This window comes from Dromiciops gliroides, chromosome 3 (assembly GCF_019393635.1).
Source record: "Dromiciops gliroides isolate mDroGli1 chromosome 3, mDroGli1.pri, whole genome shotgun sequence".
NCBI lineage: Eukaryota > Metazoa > Chordata > Mammalia > Microbiotheria > Microbiotheriidae > Dromiciops > Dromiciops gliroides.
Window position 1 is genome coordinate 641841296 of NC_057863.1, and position 19762 is coordinate 641861057.

Sequence of the window (19762 nt, forward strand, 5' to 3'; positions counted from 1 at the left end):
GCCCTAGGAGAGTGACTTGTGGGGATGTCTGGGTTCTAGACTGAACTGTTCCTAGTGAAAGACTAAATCAACGTCCCAGGAGTAAGAATCAATTCCTTTATTTTCAGGGTTAAGGAGGAGTTTACAGGGGACAAGGGGCAAGTTGTCTTCAGTTAGATGGGGATGCCAGGATTGTCTGAAGGGGATATGGGTTCTTGTCCACAAGGTGGTGGGGTGCCACGGGGCTCAGCCTCTCCCAGGCATGTTCACATAGATCCTGCTCTTCTCTGGGGAGGAAGGACAACATCAGGGTGAGCCCAGGAGCCCATCTCCCTCCTCCCCTCCACCAGGAGACCCTTCCTACTCACTCTCCTTCCTGTCACAGGGATACAACCCTTCCATCCTTCCTCAGCTTCTTACCTGGTTTCCGGGAGGTTCCCCAGGGCCGAGCACAGGCAAACACAGCACCCACAATGAGCAGGGTCATCAGCGCATCAGCTGCCACAAGGCCCACAAGCAGGGGCAGGGGCAAGGGCAGAGGCAGGGTCCCACAGTTAGAGTCCTGGACTGGGGGATCAGCTGAGACAGAGGCACAGTCAGGGACAGAGATGAGGGGAGACTGAGAGAAATGGAGACACCAGAAAGCCAGGAGGGCTCCCACCCCCAACCCCACTCCCACCCCAGGGTTTGAGAGACTGGGAGAGAGGGGCAGCCTGGGTCCCTCCTTCTCACCTGAAGGCATCTGGGCTGCAACCACTTCGAGGAAGGGAAGAGAGAGCGTCAGGGGGCGGTTCAGGGACTCAGAAACCCAGACACAAACAGAGAGAATAAGGAGAATCTTAGATTCTAAGTGGAAAAGGACCTTGGTGGGCATCTGCCCAACCTCTTCGTTTGACACATGGAAAGACTGAGGCTTGGAGAATTTACAAGACTTGGCCAAGGCCACATAGCCAGTGTCAGGTGGACTCTGAACCCAGGTCTTCCCGAATCAGAGTTGTCACTCATTCACTCAGTCATGTCTGACTCTTCCTGACCCCATGGACCATAGCACCCCAAAGTCTGTTCAACCCCACTTTTGTTGCTTCCATGATGCCATCCATCCAGCTCATCTTCTGCCATCCCCTTTTCCTTTTGCCTTCAGTCATTTACCAAATCAGGGTCTTTTCCAATGAGTCCTGTCTTCTCATTATGGGGTCAAAGGATTTGACCCTCTGGGACAGCACTGTAGCCACCATCCCGAACCCCAGCCTTTTACAAAGGACAGCCTGAAGCCCAGAGAGGTTAGACTTGCCAAGGTCATCCAGGTAATGAGTGGCAAAATCAAGATTTGAACTCAAGTCCCAGGACTCTAAGTTCAGCAATCCTTCCCCTGCCCCATGAATTCCCGAATCCGGGAATTGGGGGGACCTCAGCAGCCATTAGGCTGCATGTCTCAGAGAAGAAAGAAGAGCAATCCAGAGAGAGAGAGAGAGAGAGAGAGAGAGAGAGAGAGAGAGAGAGAGAGAGAGAGAGAGAGATAGGGCAGCTAGGTGGCATAGTGGATAAAGCACCAGCCCTGGATTCAGGAGGATCTGAGTTCGAATCTAGCCTCAGACACTTGACACTTACTAGCTGTGTGACCCTGGGCAAGTCACTTAATCCTCATTGCCCCGCCAGAGAGAGAGACGGAGACAGAAAGAGACAGAGACAGAGAGAAAGGCAGAAACACAGAGAGAGAAGAGTGATCCAGAGGGAGAGAGACAGAGACAGAGACAGAGGAGACTCAGGGGAGAGAAATGGAGAGAGAGAAGGTGAAACAATCAGGAGAGAGAAGAGACCAAGAGAAAAAGGAGAGAGAGATAAGAGGATGAAAGAGGAGAGACCCAGAGGGAGAGAGAGAAGAAGAGAGAAGACCAGGTGAGAGAAGGGGGGAGAGGGAGAGAAGGAGGTGAAGGGGGGGGAGAGGGAAGGAGAGATACAAGAGACACAGAGCTCACAGTTTAACAGGGGAGGGCTGAGGGAAAGGAAATGTGTACAAATATAAATGGCATAGAAGAAAATGACATCAAGACTCAGCGAAGGCCAAATAGAAAATGCTGAGAGGTTCATGGGCAGCCAGGCAATGTAATGGTTAGAATGATCAATCTTGTGTTCAAGTTTAGCCTCAGACATTTACTAGCTGTATGACCCTGGACAAGTCTCTCCTACCTCAACTTCCTTATCTGTAAAAGAAGCTAATAATAGTGCCTTCCTTCCAGGGCTCTTGTGAGGTTAATATTTGTAAAGTGCTTTGTAAGCCATAAAGCACTATTAATGTTAGCTACAAGAAATCTCAGTGTCCAAAGCCTTCATTTCCCCATGAGGAAACAGACTCAGAGAGGTTAAGTGATTTCTTAAAGCCACACAGCTAATAAGTGGCTGAGATTGGATTTTAACTCCCACTTTTTCCCACTGTCTGCTCCTATGGATTTCATCCCTTGAGAGAATGATCCTGTTGTGGGGAGGCAGGGAGAAAGGAAAGTTGTTTAAGTTGGGATTGATAGGAATTCAAAGGGCATCCAAGAGAGATGTGAAGTGGCAGAACATAGCACATGTGCCAGGACCAGGGAGTCGCCTGCTATGGCTGGATTGTAGCATGGGGGAGGCCTGGGACCAGACTGTGGGAGGCCTTGAATGCCAGCTTCAAACGTGACTCCTTAGGGAGCCAGTGAAGAGGGGGAAAGACCGTGAAGAGGTGGAATAGGCAGCATTGCAGGATCATAAATTTAGGTGTAAAAGGGGCCTCAGAAGTCAGCTAGTTCAACTGTCTTGGTTTAAAAATAAAGAAACAAGGGGGCGGCTAGGTGGCACAGTGGATAAAGCACCGGCCCTGGATTCAGGAGTACCTGAGTTCAAATCCAGCCTCAGACACTTGACACTTACCAGCTGTGTGATCCTAGGCAAGTCACTTAACCCCCATTGCCCCGCAAAAAAATAAAAATAAAAATAAAAAAAAATAAAGAAACAAGCTCAGCAAGGGGAATTGCCTAGGGACATACAGTAAGTGCGACATGTGAACTCTTCTGAATCCAAGGCCAGTGATTTTTCCAGTGTCTCCACCCCTCCCCACTCCACTGTCTCTCCAAGACTGGGTAAATTGATTGAATAAGACATGAGCGGGGCAGCTAGGTGGCGCAGTGGATAGAGAACCGGCCCTGGAGTCAGGAGTACCTGAGTTCAAATCCGGCCTCAAACACTTAACACTTACTAGCTGTGTGACCCTGGGCAAGTCACTTAACCCCAATTGCCTCACTAAAACCAAAAAAAAAAAAAAAAAAGAATAAGACATGAGGAAGAAGAAAGAATCAAAGGATTCAAAATGGGGTGGGGGCGGAGATTCAAACATGGGGCTGGTGAGGAGGGGAGGGGAAGTGTCATGCTGCTATAGACAAAATGAAGTCAGTAGGTATGGGTTTAGCCAGGCTCGTGGGGGTGGGGCATGGCTAAAGGACCCATGAGCTTGGTATTTTAAGCATCTTTAATAGAGAGAAAGGGCAGTTAGGTGGCGTAGTAAATATAGCCACCAGGAAGACCTGAGTTCAAATCTGGCCTCAGACACTTACCAGCTACGTGACCCTGGGCAAGTCACTTAACCCTGTTTGCCTCAGTTTCCTCACCTGTGAAATGAGCTGGAGAAGGAAATTGCAAAGATATTCCTGTATCTTTGCCAAGAAAACCCCAAATGGGGTCATGAAGAGTCAGACACAACTGAAAAATGAATGAACAACCACAAAAATAGGGAGAAGGAGGAGGAAGAGAAAGAGAGAAAGGAGAGGGTCAGAGGGAGGGAAGTGATGGAAATGGTGGTGAGAGAGAAAGAACCTGAGGGAGATTTAAAGAGGAGAAAAAAGAGAGTGACAGAGTAAGAAACATTGAGGAGAGTGATAAGGGATAGAGCTCCAGGGAAGAAAAGACACATAAACATTACCCCCTTCCCAGAGAGAAGAGATCAATAGCAAGGGCCCTCAGTCCCAGTCCCAGGATTCACCTTGGCTTGAATTGGGAGGGGGAAGGAAAGGGGACCACTGACCTGTGAGCAAGACCAAGAGCAGGTTGGGTACCTGCGGACTCATGCTAATTGGTAGAGATCAGAGTTGGGCTCTTGGGGCTCTGAGATCCCAGAAGGGGAGGCCGGAGCAATGGGTGTGGCAGCAAGGAAAGAAGATGGCATAGGCCAGCAGCCCAGCTTCCTGGCCCCAGCAAAGTGGGGGTGGGAGGTCTATGGGGAGGAAAAGGGCGGGGAAATCAAAGGGGACCAGAAGCTCAGGAGTCCCCCTGGGCCACAGGAGGGCGCCTGGGAGCCAGCTTTGAGGGCTCAGAATTCTGTGTCTGGTAGGGTAGTGGTAATAACTGGGAGATAGGACTCAGGGGTCCCATAAGGATACATGGGTGTCTGAAAGGGTAGGGGCTGGGAAACAAGGACGTACATTGGTTCTCACAGGGAAGGGACTGAGAGACAAGATGCCTAGGTCCCCAGATGGGACATGGGCTGGGAGACAAGAAATGTGGATCTTTAAGGATCAGGGGCTAGAGGACAGGATGCCTAGGTCCCCAAATAGGCTTCAAGGAAGGGTACCTAGATCTCCTGAGGAAAGGGGGCTGAGAGGCAGGATACTTGAGTCCCTAGAGGACCAGAGTTTAGGGTGCTTGGAGCCCCAGTGATAATTTGATTTTTATAAATAGTTGTTCCCTCCCTCCCCCCCATGGAGTGGGAGAAGTGGGAGAAGAGTATTGTCAACAACTCCAATCTACACCCTTTCCGGGAGGCATCAACTACTTCGAAGGAAACTGAGGCCAGGGGCAGCACCAGGAGCAATGGTGGGGGCAGAGGCACATTTAGTTTGTTGTTTTTTTGTTTGTTTTTTAGGGGGGTTAAGTGACTTGTCCAGGGTCACACAGCTAGTAAGTGTTAAGTGTCTGAGGTTGGATTTGAACTCAGGTCCTCCTGACTCCAAGGCCAGTGCTCTATCCACTGCGCCACCTAGCTGCCTGGGGGCACATTTAGAACTATCCAAACTAGGTTCAAAGGGTGATAAAAACAAAATAAAAAGCACTGGCCCTGGATTCAGGAGGACCCGAGTTCAAATTCGACCTCAACACTTGACACTTACTAGCTGTGTGACCCTGGGCAAGTCACTTAACCCTCATTGCCTTGCAAAAAAACCCAACCCTCCCCCCAAAATAAAATAAAACTGTACATGCTCCTTAACCGAGCATTACCACTGTTAGGTCTGTGCCCCAAAGAGATTTTTTGAAAAAGGGAAAGGACCTATCTGTACAAAACTATAGCAGCTCTTTTTCAGTAGGGCCAAAGAATTGGATATGAAGTGTATGTCCATCAATTGGGGAATGGCTGAACAAGTTGTGGCATATGGTTGTGATAAACTACTATTGTGCTAATGATGAGGGGGGTGGTTTCAGAAAAAACATGGCAATACCTATATGAACTGATGCAAAATGAAGTGAGAAGAACCCAGAGATCATCGTGCATGATAACAATAATGTTGTAACGACCATCAACTGTGAAGGAATTGGTTACTCTGATGAATACAGAGATCCAGGACAATCCCAAAGTACTCAGGTTGAAAAAATGCCATCCACCTCCAGAGAGAGAACTTCTGAACTCTGGGCACAATTGAAATATACTTTTTCTCACTTTATTTTTCTTGCTATTTTTGTTTTTGCGATATGGCGAATATGGAGTTATAGTTTGCATGATTTCCCATGTAGAATTGCTATCTTTTGCTTGCCTTCTCGGTGTATAGGGGAGGGAGAGAATTTGGGACTCAAAATTGAAAAAGAAAAGAATGTTTAAAATAAATAAATAATGAGATTGAAAATGGAATTGGGAAATGTCTGTTTTTTTTTTCTTCAAAAATGGATAAAAATACAATAGAAATCTCCAAAAGGGAGAGTGCTGGAAAGGACGGTATCGCACCTCTGTTTCCCTATGCCCAGCCCCTAGAGGGGCATCTAGCTCTGCATGTGCTCACTGAGTTGGGAAGCTCAATGGTCGGCCTGAAGAGAGGTAGCAAACTTCCCCTAGCCCAGACGGCTTCCAGAATAGGGCCGACGATCTCTCGCCTGAATGTCAGTCACCGAGGGGATTCTAGCAAGGTCAAGTACAGGCGGCAGCGTGGATGCCTCCAAAACCCCTCAGTCTTTCTGTGGTTTTGACTCCCCGGGCCGCCCCGAGGGCGGGGCGAAGGCGGGACTCGGCCCGGATTTAAAGCGCCCGCGAGGGCCAGGTGGAGAGAATCGGGGAACAGCTCCGGCTCCCCGGACACAGAAGAGGCTGGCGCAGCGCCGAGGCCGGGGTGGCCCGGGGGCCCCGCCACCCGCGCCCCGGAATTCTAAAGGTAATCTCAGGGCCTGGGCGCCTGGATGTGTGACAGGGCTGGGAAGTGGGGGGCACGGATGGGAACCGGTTGGCTGGGTACCCAAGGGGAGTGAGGAATGGCATATCAGAGGCTAGATTGTGTTGCCTTTGGATCCGAGCACTGCGGGGGGGGAGGGGGGCGCGGGAAGAAGCTCTGAGTCCTGGCGGGATAGTCACGGTAACAAGCATTTTGTCCAGAGACCCGGACTCCAGAATCTAAGACCAGCAGAGACGAGGGTTAAGCATTCCTGCGTCCCAACGGGCATCTCTGAGATGCGGGCGGGACAAGTGTTTTTTTGAGGATCAGAGCTGGGCAAAGGGGTGGGAACCTGGAATCCCGAGCCCTGGAGAGACAGAGAGCAGGAGGGAGGGGAAGGTGGTGGCGGGACTCCTGAACTCCGGAGGGTTTGGGACTCCTGGGTCCTGGAAAGTAAAGCACTATAAGGCTGCAGCACAGAAAGGTCGGAGTCGGAGAGATCTACGTTTCTGGGTGGCGACGGGTCAGAGCCGAGAGGCATGGGACTCTTGGGTTCTGAAGGGTCAGGGATGGAAGGTATTAGAACTCCCCGATACTGGAAGGTCGGAGCTAGGGGAGGGAGAGGGGCATTGCTGCATCTGGGACAGTGAGACTCCACAGAGAGGCGGGAAGGACTCCTGGGTCTCAGAGGGTCAGAATTTTGGGGGGGACCCAGACTCCTAGGTTTCCCCGGTCCCGGGACAGGGAGTGCCAGGGACCCCCTCGCCCTGGGAGTTCCCCCGCCCTCCTCGAGGGACCTGGGGCCGAACAGGGATTCCCCTTAGGCGGGGATTCCGTGGTCACTGCGCTTGGCTGCCCTCCCCGCCCCCCCCCTCCCTTTGAGCTGGACACCTGGCTCCCCGGGGAGGGCGGGTGGCAGATGGAAGATTCCCCTGCGCAGGGGTGACGACGGCGTGACGTCATCGCGTTCTTTCCGGACTCCTTTCCGAAACCGCCCGCCCCCACTTTAACCCTTCCTCCGCCTGACCCCAGGGAGTTGGAGGGGAGTGAGGGTTGGGGCACCTGTATCTTTCGGCCTTGGGGGAAGAGCTGAGCTCCTGGATGCTTGGCTTCTCTAAGGGGCAGGGACTAGACGCTTGGGTCATAGATTTTCCGGGCTGGAACGGCACCTAGAAATCACCCAGTCCCACCCTCTTAATTTGAAAAGGAACCCGAAGCCCAGATCTAGAAGCGGAGAATCCTGACCTCCGACTCCAGGCTCTCTTTAGACAGTTCAGGGTCTCGAGGCCAGAGACTGTTTCATTTTGGTCGGGCATCGTCCGAGCCAAGTATTGTGCCTAACACACAAACTAATCAATGCTGGTAGAATTGACCTGAATGGAGGGACAGGAGGGGCTAAGAGTTTTGGAAGCCTCTCGCGTGTAGAAGCTACTCAGGGTCTAGGAGCTTCCGTCCCTGAATTGGGGATGGGAGTTGCTGAGGCTGTGGGAAGAGGCACCTCGAGGTACACAGAGACAGGAGACCGTGGGTCCGCGAGGAGGAGGCTAGAGGGGATTGATGCTTGGGTGCCCCAGAAATCAAGGGTTGGGGAACCCGAGCCTGGCTCCCAGAGGAGGGACGACTAGAGGGGGCGGTGGAATGCTAGCAGAAGTCGGCGTCCATGGGGCCGGGAGCTGGGGAGGGATGTGGGCGAGACAGATGGCCCGATCCCCGGGGGAAAGACGCTCCGAGGCACTGGATAACGGTTACGCCGCCTCCCCGGTTTCCAAGACGTGGGGAGAGGGAGGTGGGGTCTGGAGGAAACTGCGGCGGTGGGGGTGGGAGAGCCCCCACGTGGGAAACACTGCCCTGGTTTTCCGTGAGAGGCCGGGAAGAAGAGGAGGAGGGGCCCCCATGATCCTGGATCCCAGATAACCCTCACCCTTGGACTCTCCTCCCTCCCGCTTCCCTCCCCTCCCCTCCAGTGAGCCGGGGCGAGCGCAGCCACTGCCCATCTCAGACTGTGAAGAAACTGCTGGAGGCTCAAAGGCGGCGGAGGCAACCCGCCACCAACTACCAGACTCCGGTAAGGTAGAAGAGGCTCCAAACTACATCTCCCAGCAGGCTCAGCGGCCTCTGCCTGGCACTGGGACATGATTCGGCTCTATGGTCTGCTGGGATATGTAGTCCTTTATCCCTCTCAGGGCCCCCCCCCCCCCCCGGGGTGAGTGGGATGGGGAGGGGGAGGAGGAGGCCTCCAAACTGAACCTGACCTTCACCTCTTTTCCCCTCTAACCAGGGACAGGTCCCTGCGACCTCTGCAAACGAGACCGAACCAGGTGAGTCTGAAAACTAAAAATCGAACCCACTTTCTAGTCCCGCCACTCAGAGCATCCCAGCCCCATGACCCTGAGTTGCTCTTTGTGCCTGACCCCTCCTACCCTGCAGGTCTTGGCCCATTCCCAGGGGCCCCGGAAGTTCAGGTGGCTGGCCTCGGGGCCCCGTCAGCTCCCCCGGCCCAGGCCCCCGGGTGGGACCTGGAAGCCCATGCCTTGTACCCCGACTGCCACTACCATTGCACAGCTTCTGCGGAAGCCTTCTTCACCCCTGGCCTCTTCACACCCACGGAGTCCGGAGGGCTGGCTTCCTTCCCGCCACTCCTGGAGGTAAGGCCCCCAGAGCTGGGGATGGAGGGAGAGGGATTGGGGGAGGGAGGCAGAGAGGGTTTCAGAGGCCTAGATGCAGACACGTCCCCTCCTCTCTTTCTCTCTCTTTCCCCCTCCCCATTTTAACTCCACCCACCAATGACAAAATGAAAATGCTTAGAAAAGAAAGGAGGAAATGGTGATTCACTCACTTTGTGGAATGGATGATTCATTTTAAGGAAAGATCAGTCTTTTTATAGAAGGGCCCCATCTTCCATCTCTGCAATCCCCCCACCCATTTCCTCTTTACACCTAGGTGTCCTAGTCCCCTCCCCCTTTGGGTTAGGGGTTACAAAGACATAGCTTCTCAGATTCCAGAGCTGCCTTTATTCTGTTCCCTCCAACTCCAGGGCCCCGTGGATGCCCCTGGACTCTATGTGGAGCCAACTCCTGCTCCAGGTGGCCCCTGGGGGGTCCCAGGGCCCCCTCACCTCCTGGCCCCCCAAGGAGCTTCACTGGATGCAGCTCGGGCGGAGGTTCATGCCCTAGGCCTGCAACGGCTGCTGACTCAGGATGAGGAGGGGGACACGTGAGTGTGGTTTGGGGGAACTGGGGGAATTTGGAGGCCAGGAACAAGGTATGACCTTGAGTTCATCATTGTCCGTTCCCCACCCTAGGCTCCTTCACCTGTTTGCTGCCCAAGGCCTACGCTGGTCGGCCTATGCCACGGCTGAGGTCTTGCAGGGCTGTGGACAGCTGGACATTCGGGAGCACCAAGGAAAGGTGAGGGGCCGTAGTGGTAAGGACACAGATAAGTGGCTCTCTGTGTTCTGGTCACATCCTAACATCTTTCTCCCTGCAGACCCCGCTCCTTGTGGCTGCTGCGGCCAACCAACCACTAATTGTCCAGGACCTGTTAACCCTGGGAGCTGACCCCAATGCTACTGACCACCGTGGCAGGACCATCCTCCACCTGGCTGCCACGTATGGCCTGCCTGGGGTCCTCACGGTAAGGATGACTCCTGGATGTCTGGGTCCTGGAGATTGGCCTCCCGGCTCCTCAGGGGGACTATATGCTGGCATCTCAGGGGACAGAAGCTGGGATCCCTCCTGGGCTGGGGACAGAATCTCTGAGGCACCTAGATGGCCAGAGAGAGAAAAGGGGGCCAAGTCCCAGCCCTTGGGGAGCACTGACTATAACTGACCTCCACCCCTGTCCACAGGCTGTGTTTAACTCAGGTATTCAGGTGGACATGGAGACCAGAGACTTTGAGGGTGAGTCACATTTGGATGGGGGCTCTTGGGCAAAATAAAGTGAGGAGTTGGCACTTATGGTTCTCCTGGATTCCCATCCCCCCAGGCCTCACTCCTCTCCATGCTGCCGTTCTCTCCCTCAATGAGGCCACCCAGCAGCCAGCTTGTGGCCCCAGGACAATGACGGTCCCTGCGAGGGACAGACTGGCCTGTGTCCAGATGCTGTTACAGATGGGGGCTGACCACACCAGCCAGGTGGGTGGGGTCCCTGAGGAGCTGGGGGTGGGGGCTGGACACATCAGTCCCTGAGAATACAACAAGGCAGTTCCAAGAGCCTGGGTCCCCACAAGATTAGAAAACTGAATGTTCTGGCTCCCTGCAGAAGGGAATGGCCAGCACTCACTTGCCCCTTTCTCTAGGAATTCAAGAGCAATAAAACTGTTCTGCACCTGGCCGTCCAGGGTGGCAATCTATCCCTCGTCCAGATGTTGCTGGACCTGCCAAATGGGGACCCGAGGGCCTTTGTGAACATGAAGGTAGGACCTTGGGAGAAGGGACCAGAGAACCCTGGGGGGGTGTTAGGTGGAGGATGAGGGTCCTCGGAGCTTGGGGAGAGGGGCAATCATGAAGTCACAGGACAACCCTGGAGGGGGGTGGGCCCTGAGAACATCTCCCAAGAGGCCTCAGCACGGCCTCGGGGATGGGGTGGGGGGGGTAGGTGAGGGGGGATCTGTGAAGAGCCAGAGCCAGGTGTGAAGGGAGGGAGGCAGTGACCCACAGCAAGGTCAGGACCCACCCTTCTGTCCCCACCAGGCCCATGGGAACACAGCCTTGCACATGGCAGCGGCCCTGCCACCAGGATTCCCACAGGAGCCCATCATCCGTGGGCTTCTGGCGGCTGGGGCAGATCCCGCCCTGCGAAATCTGGAGAATGAGCAGCCTGCACACCTGCTGGGACCCGGACCAGCCTCAGAAGCAGTAAGGGCGGCCCCTTGACCTTCACATCCTAGAACTGACCCATGCCCCTCCCCTAGCTTATTTTCCTACCTTGAACTTGACCCCTGACTCCTAGGACCCTCGGCTCTCCCTACTGACTTTTCTCACTCCAACTTTGACCTCTGAGGGCTGCTTCCCTGCCAACCCTGACCTAGACCTCTGACCCCAAGGCAAAGATTGTTTGCCTCTCCCTACCAACCACCCTGACCTCTGACCTAGATCTCCAATCTCTGACCCCTTAAGACCCAGAATAGAGACCTCTGCTTGATGATCCACCCTGCCCTCTGACCTAGACCTCTGATCTCTGACCCCTTAAGACCCAGAACAGTGACCTCTGCCTGATAACCCACGCTGATCTCTGACTTGTTTTCCCAGCTTCGACAGCTGTTGAAGAGAAGCCGGGCCCTCCCTCTGGCCTCGTCCTCGTAGGACTCAAGGCACAGTACCTGGACTGATTCTTCAGTCCATGTCTGTTCAACCTCCCTGTCCCTGAGGGACAACCAAGCGTATGCTTATGTATGCAAATCTATGATAATTTATTTGGAGCCCTGTCTAATGCTCTGCCCTGCCCCCCAACCCCTGAGGAGTCTTACATTAAAACTCCTGTGATGTCATGGATGGGGAAATGGGGGGGAGGGGGAGCTTCTGATGATTTCTGTGAAATCGAAAGCCCCTCTGAACTTGTTTCTGTGAAACAGATTTAGCCCCAGACCTTCCATCCAACCCACCAATCGTGCAATTAAATTTGATTCGGACCCTACATGGTTTTCTCCTGTCCTTGAGGTGGGGAATGATACAGGGGGATCCCACTACCGGAAAGAAGGCTGTGGGAATGGGAAGGGGACAGCATAGTGGTAGGGAGAGGGAAACTGAGGCACAGAGTGGAGAAGAGCCTGATGTAAGACCACACAGCCAGAAATGGCACTGAAATCCAGGGCTCCAGGTTTCCAGCCCAGGGGTCCATCCCTTGTGCTCTAGTGTGGGTTCGGGCAACCTTCAGAACGTGGGTATTCATTGTTTCTGGGCAGCTATAGCCTCTGAGAACTCAACTCCCCAGTGGTCAGAAATGCCCAGGATTCTCTGTGCCCTGAGCTGTCCCTCTCCCCCCCCTCCCCAGCCTTCCAGGACCAACTCAAATCTCTCCTCTGAGTCAGTCCACACCCAAGCCTGGGCATATCGGGGGAGGGGTGGGGGAGGAGAGAGTCTAAGCCAGAGCTAGGTACCCTCCCCTCCCTCAGCCTCTCTATGAGAAGGCTGCAATTTAGGCTGCCCTTGCTTACTGGGGCACACCGTTTTCAGGCATGCCCCCCATTCCCCCACCCCCATGTCCTCCAGGCCAAGGGAAGGGGAAGGGAATAAGCCTTGATGTAGCACCTACTGTGTGCTAGGCTTTCTGGTGCTAAGCCCTTTACAAATAACCTCTCATGAGAATTCCAATCTGTAATTCCCACTCTCCCCCCACTCCCTACGTCCACCTGGCCACAGACTGACACAGGAGATATTGGACAGGGAAGGTTTATTGAGTCATTAGTTTCACTGGGTCACAAAGTGGGAGACACAGGAGGCCCGGGGTGGGGTGGGGCAGCTTTTCTGCACCCAATTAACTTAGAAAATAAATTAGGGGAGGAGATGGGGCAGCCATGGGCTTAGGGAGCCTCTAAGGTCAAAGAGAAGGAGCTTCAGGGCCCCTAGGGTCAGGGGCGGGGTTCGAGGGCCCCCCAAAGACAGGAATTGGGGGCTGGGGAATCCTTCTGGGTCAGAGGGTGGGGGTGGGGTCCCCCAGAGTTAGGGTTTGGGGGCTCCAGTTAAGGACAGGCTGGGGTCACTCAGGGTCGCTCCTCCAGGAACCGGTAGGTTGGGTTCTCATACCCGTGTCTCTGCAGCTCTCGGAGCTGCTGCTCCTCCAGGCTCAGCATTGGGTCCACCTGGGGCCAGGGATGAAATCAAGAGTCCTGAAACTTCTGAACTGTGGCCATCCCCAAGAAACCTAACAACCACCCTCCCACTCCCCAGTGACCTATGGACTCCTGTCCCAGTAATCGCCCAGGATCCCAGAACCCTCTGCTTCCCAGTCCCAGGGTGGGTGGGCTCACCTCCACAACCCCATGGCTGATGGCCCCATACGGCCGCCGCCTCCGGGCCACCAGCAGAGACAGGACGACCACAGCAGCCACAGCCACGGCCACAACCAGGAGCCCCGCCACAGCGCCACGTGCCACACCTGTCCCCGTACCCATTCCTGGCTCCTAGGGGAGAAAGTGGGATCACAGCCTGACCTGACCCAAACCCACTCCTTCACACTCAGTCCAATCCCAGACTCAATCCCCTCTCTCTGACTCACACTACCTCTGTCCCAAGCCATACTTACCAACTCATCTCTTTGGATCTCAGGAGAGCGGAATGGGAGGCCTCGAGGGATGGAGACATTCACCTGGGTATGGGGAGGGGGGGGGGAGGAGAAATTCAGAGGCCACCTAGGGGTTCCCTTCTTCCAGGCCCTGTCCCTTCAGAGTGACAAGCAGCTGGCCTCTGGCCCCTCTTGGACACTGGCTCCACCCTCCACCCACTCAGAACCAGGCATCCACACCCCCTCAGGGACACTTGGCCAGGCATTGGTGGCCCCTCACCTTATGCTCTTGAAGTCGTTCAGCTCCATCTCCTTCTGTGGACCCTGCACAGAAGAAACTGTCACTTGGACCCCAGCTGGGCCCAGATCCATCCCCTTGAGCCCCTTCCCTCAGACCTCAAGAATTTTTTTTTTTAGTGAGGCAACTGAGGTTAAGTGACTTGCCCAGGGTCACACAGCTAGTAAGTGTTAAATTTCTGAGGCCGGATTTGAACTCAGCTACTCCTGACTCCAGGGCCACCACCTAGCTGCCCCAAGACCTCAAGAATTTTTAAGGCTTTAGTGAACCTCCCCCACCCCTGTATCACAGTGCTTCTGAGGGCTTGCCCAGAGAAGACTTCATAGTTTTCCAGTCACTTACCTTTAAGAGGCATCGTTGCACCCATATCTGCCAGGGGGTGGGGAAGCAGTGAGTGATTGGGGGGGGCGGGGAAGAGAGGCAAGGGATTAGTGAATGAGACAGGAAGCATCCCTTCTGCCCACTGAGCCCCTAGCCCGGCTCCAGGCTTGGCCTCCTTCTGCCCTCCCGCTCCCATGAGTGAGGTGCCATCACCTTCTTCTGTGGCAGGTGGCAGGGGGCCGCCCCCATCCTCACTGCTGCCCCCGGGGGGAGGTGCCTCCAGCTCCCCGGGACCAAGATGCTCAGCGTGGAGCAGCTCCTCTGCAGGGGAGAATTGGCAAGAGGACCTCAAATCATCATCCCGGGAAGAGGGGTAGAGGGAGTGATGGGGGTCAGGATTTGGTGTTTGGGGATTGGTTAGGGGTGACATTTGGGGGACAAGAGCAGGAGTACCCACGGATTTGGGGTTGAAGCTCCCGGGCCAGGTGTGGGTTTTGCTCAAGCAGCCCCAGGCTTTGATTCATGCGTTCCTCAATCACCTGAAGATGGGTCTGAACCTGGAGTTTAGGAAGGAGGGGGTGTTAATGCAGAGGAGCATCAGAGGAGGAGCCCCTTGCTCTTGTTTCCCCCACCCCCCCAACCAGGAAGCTCCGTGACAGGGAGCAGGTAGGGATGAGAAAAGCAGAACAGAAGCTGAAGGTGGAGAGGGAGGTGGTGGCCAGCCCCCGAGCAGGGCTTCAGGGCCAGGACACAGGGGATGGCTAGGAAGTGGCACCCTCCCCCTCCCTACCTGGAAGCGCATCTGCTCGGCTTTCTCGGGGTCCACAGCAGCCACATGTTGATAGTGGCGGATGGTATGTCTCTGTTCCTTCTGCTCAGCCCTCAGGTACCGTTTCAGGGCCTGGAGCACCCGTTCTGCCTATGGGGGAGACCCAGGTGTCCTGCCCTACCCCCTCAGACTCAGGTATGTGGTACCCAGATTCCTCCCCGTAAGGAGACAGTGTTTCATCATCCATCACCAGGTCCTCAGGGACCCCAAGTTAGCAGCCTCCAGCTGTGTCCCCTCAAGAACCCTGGAGTCCACCCTGGCCACCTCACCTGGGGCTCATCCCCCTGAAGAGCTGCCAGGAAGCCCTCCAGGGCTGCTCGCCGTTGATCGTTGATGAGGGCAATGACCCGGGCAGCGTGGGTCTCCACGAGGCGCTGACGTTCCCCAGACACCTGCTCCTCTAAGGTCTGCAGGATTGACTGGAAGTGCTGTCCGGGGAGGATGGGATTTTGAGGCTATCCCCTCATTCACTGAGGGCTAATGGGGTCACTGAGGGGTGGACACCGATGGTCATGAAAACATCTTTCATTGGCCCATGAAGCATCAATAAAGCCATCAAGGTTCACTGGGGGCTATAGCGAGAGAAGATTCTAGTTTCTCCACCAACCAATCCAAGTGGGGCAAGGTCAGAGGGTCCTCACCTCATTTAGAGCTTGCCTGTCTGCCTTAGGTAGGTTCCTGGCTTGACTGTCGGCCTCAGCCCATTCCCGCATGACCTGGGATAGGGGTAGTCACATCAGTCTCCCAAGACTGCCTCCCAAGATCCCCTGGCCCTCTTCCCAAAACTCCTCCCTTAGGGACTCAAGGAATCATGGAGAGGGGATTATCTTTTGGATTGCATTCTAAGATGTCACAGGATGGGAGGGGGGAACGCAGTGTTATTTCAGAGTTTGAAGTTGTCTTGAACCTTTATTGGGGAATCTATGAGATTATTGGATATTCCAGAGCATTACTGGAGGAGTCTCTGGTGTTGGTGGGAATCTCTAGGGCATTAGGGTTATTTTAGAAGATCTAGGGACCAGGGTTATGAGATGGTTCATGCCCCCCCCACTTTATTCACCTATCATATTATAGGGAATGCTGAGGTTACCAGCATCTCTGGGGTTCAGAGTATTATGGAGAGAATCATGTTCTCACCTCATTGATCTGCCCCATTAAAGAAAGCACACTAGGATTTTGGGAGTAACATTCTGGGTATCTGCTGGTTATTGAGAGAGGTCCAGGAATTATTAAGGAGGTCTGAGAGTTATTTGGGGGAGGAGTTCCTGGGCAAATGGGGATTCCCGTGGTTGGAGGGTGTGTGCGGGCTCTAGGGGCAGCGAGGGAGTCGTGCCCACCTCGTTGATTTGCCGCATCCGTCTTTCCTCCAGATCCATCTTAGCCCTTAGGAAGCCTGCATGCTCACCACCCTCACCTGGCATCCCAAAGTATACGTCCACACCGTCAGTGGGCCGGGCTGTTGGGCTCCCTGTGGGGTCCAGGATATGGGGTGTCAGAGCCTGAGAACAGCTGGACCACCACAGCCTCTCTTACTGCTGCCTAGGCCACCCTGGGGCTACCCAGACACACGTAGTGTTCTTCTGGCAGCCTGGACCCCAGAACATAGAGCCTTTTGTGGGTAGCACAGTAGCACAGCTGAGACCTTCCTCTCTAGGGCTGCTTCGTGCCAGCCTCCGTAAAGAAGCCAAGGCGTCTGGCCAGCCTGGCTCAGACTTTAGGCATCCGGGCCCCTTGGCTTGGGGCTGGGTCTCACCTTTGCCGGCCCTGGAAGGGGGCTGGGTGCTGGGGTGCTGGAATCTTCTGTCCTCACTCTCCTCTTCTTCCTCATCCTCCCCGGGGGGCTCCACATAATAGTCATCTACTGTTTGGGGAAATGGCTCCTCTTCCTCTTCCTCTTCTTCCTCCCCCCCTGGGGACTGGGGCTGGGCGGGAGCATCACTGCAAAGAGGACAAGACCCCCGATCTGGCTGCATGACACTCAGGCATCTACGTGTCCAGTCCCTGCTTTCCAACTTCCAGGGACACAGACCTTCCAGCTCTCCACCCTCGGGGTCCCGGTCATTCAGGCTCTCCAGTTTTCCAACAATCTGCCCTTCAAACTTTCACACACCTAGCAGGCTAGCCCTCACCCTCATGGAAACCCTGGACCTCACCTGTGCGGGGTCCGGGGAGGCATGGAGGTGCCTGGGGCAGGGCAGCAGACATATTCCACACCCCGAAATCGATCTGTTCCACATGGGAGGAGCATCCCTGAGCCATGAAGAACCAGGCCCTCAGAGCGGCAAGCCTGAGGAGGAATTGATAGAGGACCTTGGGTAGTGGGGTGGGAGGTAGGTGTGTGGGGGAAAGGGAGAATAGATAGATTATTGAGTGAACTGGAATGGGGGAAATGGGAGGTTAGACATCCAGGTCTGGAGGGATTCGGGAGCTGGAAAACTAGACACTAGGCTCTGGAGGGAGATGGGGGATAGAAGCCAGGAAGCCAAGGTCCCTATGAAAATCCTGTGGTTAGAGGCCAAGATGCCCCAGTCCCTCCTCACCTCTTGGGCCTGGTGGTGCCGGTAGGCTGAGCCCTCACACTCATCCATCCTCTCTTGATGCAGAAACTTGCATCCCTCAGGGACCAAAAGGGCCTCACTCACAAACTCACCTGCTGTAGGGGTGCGTGGAGAGAGAAATGAGCCGCGGCCGCCTCCTCCTCCCCCCCCTCCTCCCCCTCCTCCTCCTCCCTCTCCCTCCTTTCCCTTCCCTTCAAATAATCCCTGTCCTGGCCAAATCCCCTACCCTCCCCCTTCCCTTCAGGGATTCACTCAGGTGTTTTGCCTCAAACCTACTCCCTAAGTATCCCGGGCCCTGCCCCCACTTTCTTAGAGACACCTGGGGTCAAGGCCCCTCCCACTCACGCAGGCAGTGATAGGGGATCACCACGTGGTGGGGACATCTGGTCCCGCGGGCCCCTTCACACCAGCGCTCCATAGGAATGGGTCTCGAGGCCTCCTCCACGCGGCCTATCTGGAGGTCGGGGTACACCTGGGGGTGGGGGAACGGGATGGGGACTCCATGGAGGAGGAAGCTCACGGTTCTCCTCACTCCCACCCAAATCCCCTCCCAAGGGCTTTTCCTGAATCCTAAAACCTCTGCTCGGTCCCAAAGTCCCGCATAGGATCCACCCCCAAAGGTCCCCTCCCACAGAGGCCCAGGCCATTCTAAGCCCCTCCCCTTCAGACCCCCCCCCGGCCCGGCCCGGCCCCCTCAGGCCCCGCCCACCTGTCTGCAATAGGCCAGCACGTGCTGCGGGTCTCGGAGGCAGCGGCGTGAGTGCTGAAGGTCAGGTTCCCAGCGGCCTGTGCGCAAGTCTCTGTGTAGGGTCAGGCGCCCGCAGAACCCAGCCACCTGGGGGACCCCCGCCATCTGAAAAGGGCAGGAACCGTGAGAGCTAAGCACGAGCGTCGGGGCTGCAGGATCCAGGCCACAGCCCCGCCCCCCTCAGGAACCCAGGAGTCCCGAGCCCGACATCAGGGATATCAGGCATCCAGACCCCCAGACCCCGCCACTCTCGGGGACCCAGGCATCCGGACCCCATCGCTAGTCCCCTCTCAGAGATCCAGGCCCCAGCCCCTGCTGCGGTACAGATGGCGTTGCCAAGGCAACTGCTCCGGAGGGGATGGGGGGGTCGCCATGGAGACTGGGTCCCAGGTGAATCGCCTGGCATCACCGACTGGTTACCGCGGAGACCGACCCTCCTTCCCGCTGCCGCACCCCCATCCTCTCTGGTCCGTGGGGGTGGGGTGGGAGTGGGCGGCATAGGCAGGGGTCTTGTCCACTCCACCCCGTGACCCTGATGTTTGGGTCCCGTAGGCCACGATGCAAAGACCCAAGAGTCTAGGCCTCCAGTCCCTACCCCACAAGGGCCTAAACGTCCTGATCCTACAACCCTTACCCCCCTCAGGCACTCATGCGTTTTTATCCTCACCAATCCTCTCCTCTCAAAGACCAGGGTCCCGCTGTCTCGGGACCGCAGGTGTCAGGGTCCCAGCCCGCCCATCTCTTCCTAGACCCAGGCGTCCAGGCCCCCAACCCATTCAGAGCCCCACCCCCCCCCCATTTCAGCCGCAGGTCCTGGGGACTGCAGAGCGAGATTCGGGGTGGGGTGGGATGTAAAAGGCTGGGGGCTCTGCGCGTCTGGGTCCCCCACCTCACCCGCAGACGGGGGCGTGGGTCTCACCTCTCCGGGGCTAGGCGTCCCCCTGGATGAGCTCCCGAGTGCTGGCAGCAGCAGTAGCAGCAGCGGCAGCGGCAGCGGCGAACCGAGGCGGCGGCCGAGCCCATGGGCCGCGGGCTTCGCTGACCCCATGTCCGGGCCGGGGCCGGGCCCGAGCCCCGTCTCTGTCTCCCCTGCCTGGCCCTGCAGCGAGCCCTGGCCCGCGATCTCTTTCCTTCTGGCTCGGCTGAGCTCGCCCTACCCTTCCCCCAGTCCTTGGTTGGTCGCCTCCTTTCAGTCCGCCAGCCCCCTCCCCCGGGTTTCCCCGCCCTGGGCCCGCCGGTGACAGGAGCTCCCAGCACCGCGCCGCCTCCTCCTGCTGCCGCCCCCCCAGCCCCGGCTGCGCCGGCGCCGCCAGCCCCGCCCCGGCCCCGCCTCCCCGGCCGGGACAATAGCGCGGGTGAGAGTGCTTGCCCTACTCAACGCTCTGGGCCTGAAACCTCCTCCTAGATCTTTCGGAGACCCGCAGTGCCCAGGCG

At 56.1% G+C, this 19762-nt stretch overlaps 3 protein-coding genes across 4 annotated transcripts; 1 reads left to right on the plus strand and 2 right to left on the minus strand.

The window, feature by feature from the left end:
• Positions 1 to 82: 82 nt before the first annotated feature.
• Positions 83 to 4184, minus strand: HCST (hematopoietic cell signal transducer). 2 transcript variants are annotated; one of them, XM_043997398.1, is made up of 4 exons: positions 4028 to 4184; positions 712 to 735; positions 400 to 558; positions 83 to 266 (listed from the first exon to the last, which is right to left on the minus strand). In XM_043997398.1, the coding sequence occupies exons 1-4, from the start codon at positions 4068 to 4070 to the stop codon at positions 226 to 228; spliced, it is 267 nt and encodes an 88-aa protein (XP_043853333.1). In that variant the 5' UTR covers positions 4071 to 4184; the 3' UTR covers positions 83 to 225. The 2 variants fall into 2 exon arrangements, with proteins under 2 accessions (XP_043853333.1, XP_043853334.1); XM_043997399.1 differs by lacking the exon at positions 712 to 735.
• NFKBID (NFKB inhibitor delta) lies at positions 4137 to 11977 on the plus strand. Its single transcript, XM_043993876.1, has 13 exons — positions 4137 to 4329; positions 6093 to 6356; positions 8318 to 8418; positions 8632 to 8671; positions 8781 to 8998; positions 9388 to 9566; positions 9655 to 9760; positions 9840 to 9986; positions 10201 to 10252; positions 10338 to 10486; positions 10651 to 10767; positions 11045 to 11209; positions 11603 to 11977. Exons 1-13 carry the CDS (start codon positions 4137 to 4139, stop codon positions 11654 to 11656), a joined length of 1785 nt encoding a protein of 594 aa, XP_043849811.1. The 3' UTR covers positions 11657 to 11977.
• A 749-nt stretch (positions 11978 to 12726) lies between these two features.
• On the minus strand, positions 12727 to 19568 carry APLP1 (amyloid beta precursor like protein 1). The gene is made up of 17 exons (XM_043996739.1): positions 19248 to 19568; positions 18290 to 18433; positions 17926 to 18052; positions 17563 to 17675; positions 17176 to 17309; positions 16776 to 16960; positions 16360 to 16490; positions 15664 to 15738; positions 15292 to 15450; positions 14984 to 15112; positions 14651 to 14750; positions 14407 to 14514; positions 14215 to 14241; positions 13855 to 13898; positions 13596 to 13658; positions 13321 to 13473; positions 12727 to 13152 (listed from the first exon to the last, which is right to left on the minus strand). Exons 1-17 carry the CDS (start codon positions 19374 to 19376, stop codon positions 13054 to 13056), a joined length of 1920 nt encoding a protein of 639 aa, XP_043852674.1. The 5' UTR covers positions 19377 to 19568; the 3' UTR covers positions 12727 to 13053.
• Positions 19569 to 19762: the final 194 nt, after the last annotated feature.